The sequence below is a fragment of the Pongo pygmaeus genome, chromosome 13, assembly GCF_028885625.2.
Source record: "Pongo pygmaeus isolate AG05252 chromosome 13, NHGRI_mPonPyg2-v2.0_pri, whole genome shotgun sequence".
NCBI classification, from domain to species: domain Eukaryota; kingdom Metazoa; phylum Chordata; class Mammalia; order Primates; family Hominidae; genus Pongo; species Pongo pygmaeus.
The window spans coordinates 106773609-106791963 of NC_072386.2; the positions used below are offsets into that span (position 1 = coordinate 106773609).

An 18355-nucleotide genomic window follows, 5' to 3' on the forward strand; every position below is an offset into this window, starting at 1 on the left:
CAAGCAATCCTCCTGTCTCATCCTCTGAAGTAGCTGGGACTACAGGCATGTGCCACCATGCCCAGCTAATTTTTTGAATTTTTTGTAAAGATGGGATCTCCCTGTGTTGCCCAAGCTGATCTCAAACCCCTGGCCTCAAGCATTCCTGCTGCCTTGGCTGCCCAAAGTGCTGGGATTACAAGCATGAGCCACCATGCCCAGCTCTGACATTTTAAAGTACATTTGACCAATTTACGATGTATACACAGGACCAGCCTTCCCAACAATTGCAAAATGGAAGTCACATGGCCATTTTCCCTCTCTCACCTTCACTATCCCTAGACAGTAATGTTCCTTCTGAATTTGACCTCCTGTGCTTTCTCTTCTATCTTGTTGACAAAAGGGAAAAAAAAAATATCCTTTCAAGGCATAGGGGTAGGGAGGTAAATACCCACATGGTCTCCTGTCCTAAAGATTTTCCCCCTGATATATTTGAGAGACACTCAGCCTGGCTCTGTATTAGCGGGAATACCTCGGGCAGCAAAAGGAAAACTTTCACCCACAGAGCTGTGTTGTTGCTGCTTCCCCTCCCCCCCCCCCGCCGCTTTGGGTGGGTTCCCCTAGGAGAGGTGGGGAAGAGAGAGGCCAGTGGGGCTAGGAGCCTGGATTGCTGCTGTGGAGTCTTCCCCCTTAGGGAAATGGAGGCTTCCCAAAGTATGAAAAAAAAAATCACGTACAAGCCAGGGAGAGGCTCCCACATCCCACTTCTCTGCTTTGGGCTAGGATGAATACCACTTCTTGAAAAGATTGGCTTCTGCAATTACCACTGAATAAACAACCAATTAAAATGTCTCCCCTGCCCCTACCCCACCCTTTTTCTCTCTTGAAGCTTTCTCATCTCAGAGCTATGGGGCAGAGGTGGCTTTCTCTAATAACATTTGTGTTCTCTGCCTGAGAGAACATTTGATGGAAATGAACAAATCAATTAGAAAATAATAAATTATGTGGAAAGGGCTGATCCAAGAAAATCTCAGCTCCTCTGTGTTTTCATTCTCCTCCCATGCATTGTTTCCCTTTCCACTCTGGGCCTGGGTGAGCTTGGAAATGAGGGTGAGGTTGTGGGAAGAGCTGGACACATCTAGATTTGTACTTGGCCTTGTCACCAGTTGTGTGATCTCTGAACCCCTGTTCCTTCATCTGTACGATGGGGATAAGTGATAAGAATAGCTAAACATGCGCTGAGGCTTTCTACATGCCAGGCATTATTCTAAGCCCTTTACACTCTCTTTATTAACTACCTTAACCCTCTGAACAGCTGTTTGGGGTAGGTACTATTATCACCCTCGTTCTTTATATAAAGAAACTGAGGTGCAGGAAGTTAAGTACATTGCCCAGGGTGGCCCAGACATAAAGTGGAAAAGCTGGATTCAAAACCTAGGGCTGTAGCTTAAGAAGGAGCCATCTCACCCACTCTATTGCATTGCTTCAACTACCAAACAGGGATGAGACATGTGTAACCCTAGCACAGGGTCTGGCATACAGCAAATGCTTAATAAATGTTGGCTGTCTCCTTCTTCGTTCTCTTCCCTGATGACAGAGCAGACTGATTAGAATTCCTCACAAGACTTCCAGCCTAAGAAGTTGAATGTGGGTTCTTGGGGAAGAGAAGGGCTCAGCAGCGAGATTTCAGGTCAATATCATAGTTTGTGTGGCTATTCTTGGAATTAGTCAGCTCAACCTAGACATAGATGTAAGCTCTCCTGGGCCCACCTATCTCCAACTCATGTTTTTTGTGAAAAGATGTACAAATTATGGTCACAGGAATGTTTGGTTTCGTGAGCTTGGGGCTTTCTGTGACATGGGTGGCCTTGACACGCTAGGTCTCAGACGTATCCTATTCACAGCAGGGTAGAGGTGTAGGTTTTCCACCCACAGAAATGATCTGTGGAGCATCAGGCAGCTGTTACTAATTTCAATGTATTGGTAAGGAAACCGAGGCCCCATTAGTCAGGAATTATTGAATTTGAGACTGAGAGTTAAATATTTTTACTCTTACTTTCCCCAATTTAATTCAATTGCATCAAAATCTACTGAGGGCTCGCCAGGTATCAAGCTTTGTGCGGAGAACTGGGTAAACAGAGATTAGTAAGGCACCTCCCCTTCCCTCAGGTGGCCACAAATGTGTATTATGTAATAGAAAGAGGAAGCAATTTATTGAAATGGCAAATGAGAGAGAGTGCACTGCTAGTAGGAGGTGGACGAGTATGGAGATGTTAAAAGGGGTGCAGGTGAGGAGAGCATCAGGGAAGTCTTCCTGGAGGAGGGATACCAGAACAGACTTTTGATTTGTTCATTAGAGAACAAAATGCTGATCAGAGTCCCAGCAGAGGAAACAGCATGAATAAAATTGCCAATGGGATAATGCACCATACAGGGTGCAGAGATGTTGTCTGTATGCAGTGGGGTGCTCAAGAGAGGTGGTAGAGAGAGATGAGGCTAAGGAGTAGGTTGTGTCTTGGAGGCCATGCTGGGAACTTGGACTTTGTCTTTCATACATGGGGAGGCCCTTCTATTATTCTAAGAGGGGAAAAGTAGGAAACCATCATTAATGTGTGCTACTGGCTGGGCTCTGTGAGAACTCCTTGGGAGAGACAGCATTAAGAAAAAGGAAAACACTGCTAAGTAGCAACTTGAACTTAGTAAGGTATGAAGAAGTTTCTCTAAGCCTCTGGAGATAATGATACTACCTACCTCTGTGTCCATAAGAAGCCTAATAACTTTGGCAAGTCTCTTAAACTCTCGAGGACTTAATTTTATGTTCTGTAAAATGGAATCATCTTACTTATAATATTATTGGGGGAATTCAATAAGGTAGTATTTTTAAAGTGCTTAGCAAAATGCCTGGCACGCATGGTAGCTCTAAATTATTTGGAGAGGGCCTATTATTTAAATAGTATCTTTTTGGGGGCATGATAACAGCCAAGGTTCTTTTTCTGTTTCAGAGCCTACTTGGATGTTAATGAGCTGAAGAACATTCTTAAATTGGATGGATCAACACATCTCAATATTTTCTTTGCAAAATCCTCAGAGGAGGAGTTGGCAGGAGTAGCAACTTGGCCATGGGACAAGGAGGCCCTGATGCACTTAGGTGAGTCTTAGAAACTCCTTCAGGAGGCAACTAGAGTAGGACAGTGATACATTTAGTGCGATGATGATCATTGTTATGATCATGATGGTGGTGGTGGTAGTTGTGAGGATGAACAACCGATTTATTTATCACTTTTTAATTTACAAAACTCTTTAGCATCCTTTATCTCATTTTGACCACCAAGCAATTTTCTGAAGGAAATAGTACCATATTATTAACCATGTTTTATCAATGGGGAAATGAGACCCACAGAGGAAATGGGGCTTATCCAACATCACACACAAGACAGTGACAGTCACAATTGGAATCTGTTTCCAACACTGTCCATTGTTTGCTTTCTCCTTATACCCTCTGTCTCCTAGTTCCTGCAAATATCTTCTCAGTCTGGTAACCACACTGTACTGGCACAGCCAATCATGGGTTGGCTTGAAAGACACCAAAGAGGCAAGAAAAAGTGAGTTTGCAAGAACTCCGTGTTCCTCCATGTTCCACCCACCAACACCAACAGGAACTCTTCTTACATTCAAATTATACATATCCATAAACAAGACATAAGTTTGTACAAACCAATCACCGAAAGTTAGACATGACAACAGTTTCTGAAATAGGCCCTGTAAGCAAACATTGTAGTTCTTTAATTTTATTTTTTCCATGCTCTCTTCCAGGACACATCTATATGTAAACATGCATTTTTTAACTGTACATTTTTAAAATCATAGCATAGATGAAATTCTGTGTTCTTTTTTCACTTAATATTATGCTATCTACTTTTTTTTCCATGTCGCAGAAGTCTTATCCTTAACTTCCCACCCATTTTTTTTCACTTAAAATCACAAAAGAAAAGCACCCTTGCGGGTGCTTTTTTCCCCTCTCTAAAGCCAAGATTTTTAATAGCCACATAATATTCCCTTGAACAAGGGCACTGCCATTTATTTAATCATTTTCCCTTTGGTAGAATGTTCCCATTATTTACAAGAATGAATCGTGATGACTCAGTGAACATCTTTATCTGAGAATGTTCGGGCTCAGCAGTGACAGCGCTGGACGTATCCTCAGGCCTGCCTGGTCTCCTGGTGAAACAGAGTCCAGTAGCCGCTCCATTGCTATTCTGTCTTGGAAATGAGAGATTTAAATAATGGAAGTTTTGCTCAATGAAACCATAGACTTAGTTCCCTCCAGACGACTCTCATTTCTCAATTGTCTTTTAGAGAATGAAACCAATTTGTGTGTGTGTGTGTGCACGCGTGTGTGTGTGCATGTGTGTGGTTGTATAAATAAAGATAGATACAAAGATAAATATCTACTTGTTGTCAGCTGGGAGGATTTTATGCCCTAGGAGACATTTGGCAATATCTAGAGACATTTTTGCTTCTTACAAATGGGGGAATGCTACTGGCATCTAGTGGGTAGAAGCCAGTGATGCTGCTAAATGTCCACAATGTCCACTACAAAGAATTATACAGACTAAAAAGTCAATAGTGCTGAGGCTGAGAAATCCTGAGACATATGATGTATGGGTAGATAGATAGGCAGATAGACAGACAGACACAGACAGGTGGGGTTGGGCAGAAGAGAGCATGCAGCTTAGGCAAACTTGAAGATGATCAGCTTATATCACATACCTAGTATGATATATGGGAGTAATGCTAGACTACAGCCAAAATTCGTGTTTGTTCTCAGCTGTGACTTTACTTAGCAATATGGCCTTAGGCAATTCTCTTTCCTTCCTCAGGTCTCAATGTCCCTCAATATTAAATAAGCAGGTCCTAGGAGGCCAGAAGACCCTAAGGATCCTTCTCAGTTCTGAAATTCTGTCCTATTAGAAAAGCAACTGTAAGAGCCATGATCAGAGTCTGAGAAGGATTGAGTAGCAGGCTTCTACTGTTAGAAAAAACTACTCCTGATAATTCCATAAATTTCAGAGACTGGCTCAGGGCCAGGAATAAGGGAGGCTATAAATCCATAGCATGTTATAGTATTTCAGGATGATGTCAGGCTCAAGCTATTTCACCTTTTAAGAGAAGCAATGAAACAGGACTGGGGCCCAAGTGCTGTCACTCTGTGAAAAGGGGTGAGTTGGGAGGGGATGAGGTAAAGCAAACAGAGCTAGCCTAGACATTAAGTCTGCAATCCAATCATCATCCCTGGAATGGTCCTGTCCTCTCATTACCTCAATAATGAAGCTTCATGGAGAGACAGAGAATCATTGGCATTATTGTAGCTGCTTATTTTAGAGCTCGCCAGAGATGCAAAGTCCATTTTCCACAGTCACAAGGCCAGTGTGAAGCAGAACAAGGATTGCAACCTATGTCAGCTAACTCCAGCTGGACTCCAGGCTGCCCTCTCCCCATCCTGAGAGATGCTGCTCATGAGTAATTCCTCTGCAGTAGCCCCAATCAAACCCAATTTATTACAACCATATTTTCCCCTTCTTTTTCTGCTGTTACACCATGATCCCTGGAAAAAGCCTTGGGTGGGAAGCGGATTATGTTTCATGTTATGATTGACAGAAAATAATTGAGAAAGATTTCCTGTCTCAATTTCTCTTCCTCCCTGCCTCTGCCTGCCCCCTTCTCATACCCAAGTGAATGTGCACACCCGCACACTCACATGCCCTCTCACACATCTTTATCTTTGTGTTAGAAAGCTCTAAGCAATTCAAAATTGCTCAGAAATTCAATCTCAGAAATTAAGTCCTCCAGTGACCCTAACATGGAGACAGAGTCCTTCTTCAAAATCAGAGACCTCTGCATAGACTCTATGAGTCCCCTGACTGAGCAGGCACACCATTCCAGAGGTTCAGTCTAAGATAAAACCCCCCATGCCCGTGTGGGGCTTGCCAGCTCAAATCAACAAGACCCTACCTCCTCACCATTCTTTTAGAAGATGCTGCTCTACACCTAAAGTACCTACTTTCTAGGTTCCCACACCTGAGTTTTAACCTTCCCTTAAACATTTTTAAATTTTAAAGTTTAATTATCTCTCTGGCAGCCTGTATGCATCTTTCCAATGCCTAAAATGAACACAGCACAAATACTACCCATAAATTCTGCTGAGATCTGTTCTATCTGCCCAAGCCAAGCAATTCTCAATCTTCTGAGGCATGTGATATAGACCATTGCTTCTCAAACCAGAATATACAGACAAGTCATTCAAGGCTCATTTTAAAATACAGATTGTGCTTCTATGGGTCTGGGGTGAGACCTGAGATTCTGCATTTCTATTAAGCTCTCAGGTGATGATCATGCTGCTTGTCCTCAAGTGATGTACTTGATGTATGGAGGTGCTATTCTAGTTGCTCACACTAGATTAGTTAAACCTCACAAACTTCTTTAGATGAGTTAAGATTCAGCAAATATTCAACACATATTTAATGAGATACTCTGCTCCAGGCCCTGTAATAGTCATTAATCATAGAACGTTGATTAAGAGTCCTGCTCAAGTGACATTAGCTAGTATGAAAACTGTTACAATGGTGAATACAGCATGGTGCTGACCTTCATTAGCGTTCATGCTCTTACAGCATCAGGGAAGAAGATATGAGATTCAGAGATGCTAATTACTCCACTCGATGTCACAGACATAGTGAAGGCAAAATGAGAACCAGAACCAAGATCTCTGAGCCTGAGGGCTTTGTCTAGACAAGAATATGTAGAATATTTGGAAATAAGAGTAGGCCTTACTTTGTAAGGGAAAGGTTGCAGCAGAAATGTTTACTGGCCCAGAAATCAGAGTTTCTGAATTGCTCTCCATTGAATAATTTGAAATCACCTTGGGTAAGTCCCTTCACCTCTTTAAGCATTGGCGTTTTCATATGAAAAATAAAGGAATTGTACAAAATGACTTTTGAGATTCCTTCCTGCTCTGATAAGTCATGATTCATGTCACAGGTTGTAACAGCTCTCAGGGCAATGGAGTCCTAGGGTGGAGAAGCTTGTGTTTATTTTGGGCAGCGTCTCTTTATCCTTGGTGGACTTGGGGGTTCTTGCACCAAGAAGCAGGGTACCTAGTTTGCCTGATTCTCTGGATTTCCCCTTACAGGTGGCATTGTCTTGAACCCATCTTTCTATGGCATGCCTGGGCACACCCACACCATGATCCATGAGATTGGTCACAGCCTGGGCCTCTATCACGTCTTCCGAGGCATCTCAGAAATCCAGTCCTGCAGTGACCCCTGTATGGAGACAGAGCCCTCCTTCGAGACTGGAGACCTCTGCAATGATACCAACCCAGCCCCTAAACACAAGTCCTGCGGTGACCCAGGGCCGGGAAATGACACCTGTGGCTTTCATAGCTTCTTCAACACTCCTTACAACAACTTCATGAGCTATGCAGGTAGGGCCCTACACTCTGTAGGGTGAACAGGACTGGATGTCAGATGTGGGATCCAATCCTGGCTCAGGGGAACCTTGAACAAGCTACTTACCTTTTCTAAGGATGGAAGGCCTAGCTCTGCCACTCATCTACCTAATGTCTTTCAGTCATTCTCTTTCTGGGTTTCACTTTTCTCAAGAAAATGGAATTGTTGGACTAGCATCTCCATGATCCTTCCTAAATGTGCAGCACATTTTTCTAAGCTAGTGGTTGTTGAAACTTCTTTATTTAACCCATGTGTCCCTTAGATAAGCATAAAACTCTCACATTCTCTGCTATTATGTTTTGCAAGAACAATGAGAGTGCTTTGGACTTTGCAAAGAGAAAATTATGACATGACATTGAGTATGAATTTTTTTTTTCTAACTGCATATATCTTATCATAGTACTTTTGCGTACCACTAGTAACAGTGTTAGGAGCATTAGGGGATGCCCTGCACTTCCCTTTAGGACGAGAGACATCAAGGCCTTGGAGCCCTTTTAGCACCTTTGGCAAATTAGAACAAGACACCCCTTCCTCAGGGCTGTCATAGCCCTTACCAGTGCACCTTCAGCTAAGAGTTTTTGTGTTAGTCACAATGCACACAATTGCACATGGCAGGCCAGCATCAAATTCTGTTATCATACTCAACTTGGTGTCTTTTTCCCCACTAGAACAAGCAAATTCTATCAAGGCAAAGAGTGCATCTAATATATCACTCTATTCTCAGAAGTCAGCACAGGGACCAGTGCTTAATAAATGTTTGTTAGGAAAGGAAGAAGTAAAGAAAGAAAGGGAGGAGAGAGGGAGGGTTGGAGGGAAGGAAGGAGGAAAATGAATAAATTCTCTTATAACAGGTATATAAAATTTATTCTTATCAAAAGCAATATTTCTACTCATGTAACAAAATATTGTCCAGAAAGGCCTTTAATATGCTCGCTCTCATTTAATTCTCACAACAAATGTGTAGAGTCAGAACTATCCCCACTCTACAGATGACAGCATTGAAGCTCGCTGAAGTCATTTGCACCAAGTCACATATCTGACTCCAAGTATTTTTCTCTTTTACTCTTGTATTTCTTCTAAAGAGAGCTAGCTGATGGTTGAGTGGGGAAATTGAGCAACCTGGGTGGCTTTTACACTCTGTTCCACAGGGATGCTTCAGGGCAACTGCCCTGGTGGCTATATGAGTAGGGCTTTAGGCTCTCATTCCTGCTGAAGCCGGGGAAAACACACCCCCTTTCTGACTATTTTACATTTTTGTTGAGGTTTTGCCTCATTGCAGTTGAAGAGAGGAATTTGCTGCTGGAACCCAGAGGTTTCTGTGATCCCCAGTGGTTCTTTCTGCTTGTCCATTTGGTCTGATGACCCCTGGGGGCCTCTCCAGTATAAGGTTCATGCAGTCCAAATCTGAATTGACGTGTCAATAACCCACCTCTGGTACCATAAAGAGTCTTAGATTTGAGTGCTCAAAAAAGACCAGGGTGCTGGGTATTTCCTGAAAAGCAGATTCCCACTGGGCTCCCATTCCCAGCCAAGCTGACACCCCACATCCGGTGCCCCATCCCCTCATACAACACTGCTTACGTTCCATTTCTGTAGCACCTTTTCTTGGCCAGCTCAACGCACATGGAAAATAAACAATAACATAAGTTTGGAAGTTTGCCGGCCTCTTAGGGGCTAGGAGCTGCCACTAGCTACCAGACCCCCATAAACTAAATCTTTTTTTGTTCCCCTTTGTACAGATCTAAAGGGTGATTGATTTACTGTTTTTTTTAAAGGAACCCCTCAGCTCAGTGACCCATTAACAGCAGAACTAATTCACTGAGCTACGATAACAAACTTACACCCACAAAAGCATATTCAAGGCGACCACGAGCTTTGAAATGTTTGTTTTCCTTAGGATTTCTGATAGATGAGGTGACAAAAGCAGCTGGATGAAATTCAAAATGCAGAACAGGACTGGGTTCTCAGGGCTATGGAGAGCCATGCATGGGAGCTCTCTTCATCAAGACAATTGGGTGAAGACATTGCTGGGTCAACTTCTTCTCGTTGCTTTATCTTCCTGGGTGCTTCTTCCTCAGACCTGATCACGGGTAGGGTAAAGGTTTGTGGTGCAGCACTGCCAACAGAACTTTCTGTGAAGATAGACATAGTTTGTATCTGTGCTGGCCAGTATGGTAGCCATGACCTCTACTACCCATGTGAACTGAATGATTGAAATACAACTAGTGTGACTAATGACCTGAATTATCAATCTTATTTTAACTAATTTAAGTCAGAATAGCTACACGTGGCTGGTGGCTACCATACTGGTTAGCTCAGGCCTGCAGTAATTCTTGAGTACATGTGATATGCCAGACACTGTATGAAACTTTTCATAGGCTTGTCTCATTGAATCCCCAAAGTAGCCCCAGGAGGTGCACAAGTTTTACAGATGCAGAAAATGTGGTTCAGGTAGCTTAAGTATCTTGCCCAGCATCACAAAGATAAAACAAGGCAAAGGTGAAACCTAAACTCAAGTGTTTCTTACTGCAGAGCCTGTGTTATTAACTAGTAAGTATCTGCCTCATTTTCTGGTTGTGGGGAAGGCTGAGAGGGCCCCAAATACTCAGATCAAGCAGGCACCAGGCAGGTGATGGGGGGAAACCTAATTCAGTAGGCAGGCTGGACAGAGCTCCAGAAGAGTATGGTTATGTTGAACTCTTGGGTAACTCTTGGAAAACTCAACAGATAAAAGAGTAGCAGACCCAGTTCCACTTTCTGGAGATAATAGGCTACAAGAGTTCCTGGAGGAGGACACTCTGGTCCTCAAAACTGCAGGAAGCCAGGCTTTCTCTAGCCTACAGGGCAAGTGTCCTGTCCCTATCTTTCTGTGTGTCATGGCTTCTTAATATGCACACATAGATTGACCCAGCAATTCCACTTCTAAGGAATATATCCAAAGCAAATAAGTCAATTGGTATGCTTAAAGATTTAACCATAAGAATGTTCTTAATGATATTTGTTTCCTAAATATTTATTAGGCATTCGCTATATGCCAGGTATAGGAAACAAAATGTTTGAATAATTAGAAACTGCTTACAAGCCCAAAGATAATGGATTGCTGAAGTGAACTGCAAGATATTCATGTGATAGGACATTATAGGACCACTAAAGATGACAGAGAAGTTGGTTGAAGGACATGAACAGAAGTGGAGTAACATGGTGGTTCAGAGCATGAAATTTGGAGTGAGGAGACCCAAGTTGAATGTTCCGTGCCCAGCTTTGATCTTCGGCAGTTTACTTCTCCTCTCTGACCCTCAGTTATTTCATTAATACCACTGATGATAAGGATGCTTGCCTTGCCTGATTGTAGGTGTAATGGTACAAGTGAAGCACTTAGAACTGTTGTTGTTCTAAATGCCCATTAATAATAGACTGGATAAAGAAAATGTGGTACATATGGAATACTATGCAGCCACAAAAAAGAATGAGATTATGTCTTTTTCAGGGACACAGATGGAGCTGGAAGCCATTGTCCTTAGCAAACTAACACAAGAATAGAAAACCAAACGCCACATGTTCTCACTTATAAGTGGGGGCCAAATGATGAGAACACATGGACACATAGAGGGGAACAACACACACTGGGGCCTATTGAAGAGTGGAGAGTGGGAGGAGGGAGAGGATCAGGAAAAATTGCTAATAGGTACTGGACTTAACACTTGGGTGATGAAGTAATCTATAAAACAAACTCCCATGATACAAGTTTACCTATGTAAGAAATCTGCACATGTACTCCTGAACTTAAAATGAAAGTTAAAAAGCAAACAAACAAGAAAGAACTGTCCTTGGTATCATAATTAGTGCTCAATAAATGATGATTAGTAGGATTATTCATTGACTATTTAATGTGAAAAGGGTCAGAAAGCCATATACATAGTGTAAGACCTGTACATATGTATGTGATAAGAATTATAGAAATTTACTGTAGATATTTACATCCACATACAAACACATATATATACGTACATATACACACATATACCTTAGACATCAATTTTATTATCTATAGGTAATGAGTTCAGGGTAATGTTTATTTTTTGTAACATTTTTGACATATTCCAGATACTCTACAGTGAAGTTTTTATTATAAATTTATTATCTACATTTATTATTATGACTATTATTACTATCATTATTTTTAAAAACATCAAAAAGACAGGGAATTTTACACAAGGCAACTTAGTTATCCATTCACTAGACATTAGTTAGCTTGTTAAATGCCCTCATCAGCTTTATGAGACAGGTAACATCTTATTCCTCATTTTATGGTGGGTGAAAATGTGGTTGACGGGGGGTCAGCATTGTGCCCAAGGTCCTAAGTGGAGTGAAGGCATGGTGTTCATGACCTGAACCTCCATGCAGTGTGGCCTTTCAGCCACAGATGGACATTTGTTCTTGAGAGCAAGATTCAGTTAGCAAACTCAGGGTACTGTATCAATAGCATGGGGACTGGCATAGGCTTCCCAGTGATGAAGTCCCGAAGTTCTTTCTGCTTTGGGACAAGATACAGACAGAAGAACAAGATGAGCCGACCACTCCTGGATACCAGATGAAGTGGCCACAGATATCACGAGGGGAGGCACTGGGGGGGGAAGGAAGCCAAGTGGGGCTGACTCTAGACATTAGCTAATTGAGACAGATCTTTTGTGATAAATGAAAACCCTTTGGTACCTCTCCCAAGATTTTGATAGCTGCTAAGTCTCCAAGTAATGTACCTTGGGATAGATTTCGATTTCAGCTTTTTTTTATTTTCTTTTTTGAGGCGGAGTCTTACTCTGTCGCCTAGGCTGGAGTGCAGTGGCGTGATCTCAGCTCACTGCAACCTCCGCCTCCCAGGTTCAAGCGATTCGCCTGCCTCAGCCTCCTAAGTAGCTGGGATTACAGGCGTGCACCACCATGCCCAGCTAATTTTTGTATTTTTAGTGGAGACAGGGTTTCACCATGTTGGTCAGGCTGGTCTCAAATTCCTGACCTGGTGATCCGCCCACCTTGGCCTCCCAAAGTGCAGGGATTACAGGAGAGAGCCACTGCGCCCAGCCTCAACTTCAGCTTTAAAGTTCAAATACATTCCTGTCTCCGTACTAGGTTCCATCACCTACCCATTTTTTTCAAACTTATTTTTATCAACAAATGTGAAAATGGTTCCTTTTTAAGTTATAAAAGAAAAATACACTTTTTTGTTGGGGGGAAGCAAGTAAAGTAGATGTTCATACAGGAAAAAACCTACTGTTTTTCAGCGTCATTCATCTTGATAAATGCTTTTTGTGCCCTTGCTCATTGAATTCTCACAACTTCATGGTTTGGAGTTTATTTAAATGCCCCCAATGTATGCACGAGGGAACTGAGTCTTAAAGTTGTCTCATTTTTTGGTCGTGCCTGATTAGTATTCTGTTCTATGTCTGTGCCTTAAAGTACACAGCCATTTCCCTATGAATGAACAGATGTGCTATTTCTAATATTTTCACCATTATAAATTATGCTTCAAGAAACATCTTTGTATGTCTATTTTACCCCTGTTTATCCAAGAGTATCTATCTTTTGAATCCATAAATTCCTTATTGTTAGATCAAAGAGAATGCATATTTTATATGCTGAATTTTTTTCCTGCTTCCAGTTTTCTAACACTCACACATACATGAGCACATGGAAGCATACACACACACCACACACACACTATTTCCAATTCCCATGTACTAACACTTATCATGGGGCAGGCATTGCTCTTAGAGCCCCACATCCCTGCACCTTGGCTGTGTTTTGAGATGAGCAATCGTGTTATCATCACTGTCTTCACTTCACAGATGGGGTAACTGAGGCACTGGGGGCAGAAAATCACTTGTCCATTTGACTCCAGATTCTGTGTGCACTCATCTAGTCGCGTGGCCATACTTCTTCCCTTAGCCATCATGCCCTTCTGCATGTAACCTATTCGGTGGCTTTTCCAAAGTTTTCAAGATGAAGTACAAAGTTCATGGCAACAAAGAAAAAAGTGTCCAATTATCTGGCCCTTTTCGGTCTGAGGGCTTTTTCCTTGCAATAGGGAGCCATAGAATGTTTGGTATTCAGGAGTTACATGGTGGGATCTGGGTTTGAGAGAGATTTACTCGGTTATTCACTATACTGTGTTTGTTAAGAGACATTGGGCTCTTCTGCTTCTCCAAATGTGTTAAAGACTTCCCTAAGGTGCTGGAAAGGAGATTGGCAAAAATTACTAAGGGGGTTTAAGGCAGCTTCTGTATAGAACCTTCCTCACACCCCTGCCCCTTCCCTAAGCTGGATTCTCAAAGCCGTGTCTAACTGTCCAGCACCTGCCCAAATGTATTTAATGTTTGTTTTATAAGAAGAAACCAGTATGTGCTGCAGGATTCCCAGTAGCAAGTTTATTTTAAGATTGGAAGAGCCCTGTACTCCTCTGTCTGGGGCCCAGCTGCAGGCTCCCTGACCAGGTGGACACCTCTGGGAAGTGGTGTTTTTGGAAATTAAGCCAAAACAGAGCGTTGCCCTGCCCCTAGGGCAGTTGAATAAAACTGTTGGAGGGAGAAATGCAAACGTTCTCCCTCAGGACCAGGTCTTAGGTCACACCCTGGAAAAGAGAGATGAGGATCAAAGGTCGTTAGATCTAAAGACACCTGAGAGATTGTGTTCCAAGCTCCCTTAGCCTCAGACTCAACTCCCATTTATCAACCACCTGCAGGATTTTATATCCATACAATGTCTCATTTATGCTTGAAAAGAAGTTCTCATATTGATCAGAAGCACGGCCTTGAAGTCAGGACTGCCTGGGTTCAAATCCCAGATGTATCTGGGATCACAATCCTAGCTTGTGATTTTAAAATAATTGTTTACCCTCTGTCAGCTTTAATATCCTCTTCTGTACGATAAGGAAAATAGTAGTGCATACTCCAAAACTCCAGAGAAGGGAAGGGGTTTACCGTGTCTAAAGCACAGTGCACCAATGGCAGCATGGAGTGGGAGATGTTACTACTCATATTTTCAGCATACACACTACCCTGGCTTGTTCCCAGGTCTGCCTGACTCCCTGGCCTGTGCTCTCTGCCTAGGGCACCATGCCTCTGTAGTCATGCAGCACTTTCTCCTGCAATCCCTCTCCTTTCTTTTCCGATCTTAGCCATGCAATCTGATCAACCTCAACTATCTCCTTCTTTAGAAGCCTTCCTGGTCACCTGCCTGTCCCTGCCCCCACCCATGCCGTCTTCCTCCATTTATCAGTGATCGACATCACAGAATTTAGTAGCCTTGTAACAACCCTGACTCATACACTGGACTGGTCTTCACTCCATAACTAGACTGGTACCTCATCATGGGCAGGAACTTTTAAAGTTTCATCTTTCCATGCCCTTGGGCACAGAGCAGAAATGTAGTAGACACTCAGAAGGTTTGTTTGAAGGGCAATATCAGCACATTGGTTAATAGTGAAATTAATGAATGAGTGGATGAAAGAATGTGAAGGAATGCGTTGGAACCAGTGAGTGCATCAATGAATGAATGAATGGATAAACAAGTAAATGAATGAATGAATGAATGAATGAGAAATATTGAGTTGGGGGTGAGGGAGGGAGGGAGTAATGGAATTGTTGACTTAGTGCCCAGTGGATTTGGGGGCCATGGGAAATAGGGGAAATAGCTCATCTTGCCTGTGTCCTTTGCCGTGACCTCTGGGCTGCTCTCTTCCCAGTCTCAGCCATACTTTTTCAGTTCCATCCACCCTTCCCTCCCTCCTGTTTCCTCTCACCTGTCTCCAGAAGTGATGACTACACTAATTTGTTCACAGGCCATTAACTCTTGAGAGCTGGAAGAGGCCAGCCCTGAGTTGGCAAGGAACGACTTGGGTGCTGGCTCTTGGGCCGCCAGGAGCCGTCATAACTCTCTCATATGCCTGCCTGCCTTGCGGCTTGGTGCTTATCTCTCCCTCTGCCTGCTTGCAGATGACGACTGTACGGACTCCTTCACGCCCAATCAAGTCGCCAGAATGCACTGTTACCTGGACCTGGTCTACCAGGGCTGGCAGCCCTCCAGGAAACCAGCGCCTGTTGCCCTCGCCCCCCAAGTTGTGGGCCACACAACGGACTCTGTGACACTGGAGTGGTTCCCACCTATAGATGGCCATTTCTTTGAAAGGTGAGTGTGCCCTGTGTAGTGTTGATCCCTCTCTCTCTCTCCTGCCAAGAAGGAAACTTGGAAGGGAAGCAGACTTGGAGAGGGATTTTACTGCATTTCTTGTTCTTGTTCAAAAGGTATCTCCACCACCTAGCATGTTGTAAATTTGAGATCAGGGAATAAATAAATGATTGTTAATAGAAACGAATAAATAACAATACATATTTTTAAGTGAATGAGTACTTAGATTCACTTTGTTATTAGAAACTTGGAAACCTCTTTTGCTACCGACCTCCTCTGGGATGGAGGTACTGGTCTTGTCTCCATGAGCTCAGGAGTTGTGATTGCCTGGGCAAAAACATTTATATTACATTATATATTATATTATATTAATTATATTATATCATATTATATATGCTTATATACGGATATATATATTTATGTGTGTGTCACATGTGTGTATATAAGTACATATTTACATATAAGAATACATATACAAGGCCGGGCGCGGTGGCTCACTCCTGTAATTCCAGCACTTTGGGAGGCCAAGGCGGGCAGATCACGAGGTCAGGAGTTCGAGACCAGCCTGACCAACACAGTGAAATCCTGTCTCTACTAAAGCAGAAAAATTAGCTGGGTGTGGTAGTGCGCACCTGTAATCCCAGCTACTTGGGAGGCTGAGGCAGGAGAATGCTTGAACCCAGGAGGCGGAGGTTGCAGTGAGCCGAGATGGCACCACCGCATCCCAGCCTGGGCAACAGAGCAAGACTCTGTCTCAAAAAAAAAAAGAAGAAAAGAAAAAAGAATGCATATACATATATGACATATAAACATAATTTTTGCACCAAATGTTTTTTTTTTTTTTATTTTGTAGAACTAAAGGTAGCATTTTTATAAGACCAGGGAATGATAAACTGAGGCACAAGTTACCTCTATTCTGCTGCCCTGACTGTTCATTAATTAACCACATTGCCTTGAGCAAGTCACTTTCTGTCTCTGAGCCTGATTCTCCCTTCCCTGAAAACTGGGTCTAAGGATACTACAGTGGCTTGAAGGTGGAGACCTGAATCAAATGGTCTCTTCTGATCTTTCCCCCATATAAACTCCTTGAGGAGCTCAAGCTCTGAGGGGACCAGATTTAAAAGGGTCATGAAAATAGACCAAGGTATTTGCATCTATTTTGGAATTTTGCCATAATTCAGGGAAGATTAGTGTATTACCTCTACTCCCAGCCCTTCTTTGGGATGCTTCGTCTAGTAATGGTGATATATTAATGATGGTAAAAATAATAACCACACTAATAATTAGTTAATATTACTTTATTGTAGTTGCTGGGATCTATCAAGTGCTTACTACGTGATGGATTCTATACTAAATGCTTTACATACAGAATCTCATTTAATCTTTCTGGTAACCTTGTACAAAACAAATCATCTTCCTCATTTGCTAGATAAAAACAACTGGAGCTGAAAGAGGCTGAAAGGTGACTAGAGGGTCATAGAAAGTGACAGGGACTGGGCTTCAGCTCCTGTTTTGTATTGTGTTATCTCAGACTCGTATGTGCTTTCATTAAGTTGTTTCAAAACTAGAATTGGAGAAAAGGCATTACACTGCCCCCCGCAAGGAAAAAAAAAAAAAGCCACAAAAAGAAGCAAGAAATTCTCATTTACAAGTGTATTTGTCTGCATTTGTGTGTGTGTCAAAGACATATTAGGCAAAGGACCTAAATAGACACTTCAAGACACACGAACGGCCAACAGCTATGTGGAAGAAATGCTCAACCTCACTAATCATCAGGAAAAGGCAAATTAAAACCACAAGAAGGTGTCACCACACCCCTGTTAAAATGGCTATTACCAAAAAGAGGAAAGATAAGAAGTGTTAGCCAGGGTGTGGAGAAAAGGGAACACCTGTGCACTGGCGGTGGGAATGTAGGTTAATATAGCCATCACGGAAAATAGTATGGGGGTTCCTCAGAACATTCAAAATAGAACTGCCATATAATCCAGCAATCCCAATTCTGTGTATATATTTAAAGAAATTGAAATTAGTATGCCAAAGAGATTGCTACACTCCCATGTTCACTGTACATTATCCACAATAGCTAAAATATAGAAGCAACCTAGGAGTCCATCATCAGATGAACAGGTAAAGAAAATGTGGTATACAGATGGTCTCCAATTTATGATAATTTGACTTCCACTTTTTTGTCTTCTCAATGACAAAAAAGTAATATGTATTCAGCATTGCTTTGAGTATTAAGATGGTATAAACCTATTGTAAGTTGAAAATATCATAAGTCAAAAGTGCATTTTCAACTTACCGTATTGTCAACTTAAGATAGGTTTATTGGGTGAGTCCTAACCCCATTGTAAGTCAAGGAGCATCTGTATAGACACAATGGAATATTATGCAGCCTTAAAAGCGGGAAAATTCTGTCATTATCAACAAAATGAATGAACCTGGAAGACATTATGCTAAGTGAAATAAGCCAGGCACAGAAAGACAAAGAACTGCATGATCTCACATATATGTGGAATCTAAAACAAATGAATTCATAGAGGTAGAAAGTAGAATGATGACCACCAGAGGCAGGTGGGGTGAGTGGAGAAAGGGACAATGTTGATCAAAGGGCATAAAGTTTCAGGTAGATGGGAGGAATAAGATTTAGTGATCTGTTGCACAGAATGGTGACTCTAATAAATGAT

At 42.3% G+C, this 18355-nt stretch overlaps 1 protein-coding gene across 2 annotated transcripts in view; it reads left to right on the forward strand.

The window, feature by feature from the left end:
• PAPPA (pappalysin 1) overlaps window positions 1–18355 on the forward strand; it is a 246970-nt gene that overhangs the window by 51438 nt on the left and 177177 nt on the right. For both annotated transcript variants that reach the window (XM_054502141.2, XM_063649861.1), the window contains exons 3-5: window positions 2982–3127; window positions 7169–7462; window positions 15476–15668. In XM_054502141.2, coding sequence (XP_054358116.1) covers window positions 2982–3127; window positions 7169–7462; window positions 15476–15668 — 633 coding nt within the window. The remainder of the gene's footprint in view (window positions 1–2981; window positions 3128–7168; window positions 7463–15475; window positions 15669–18355) is intronic.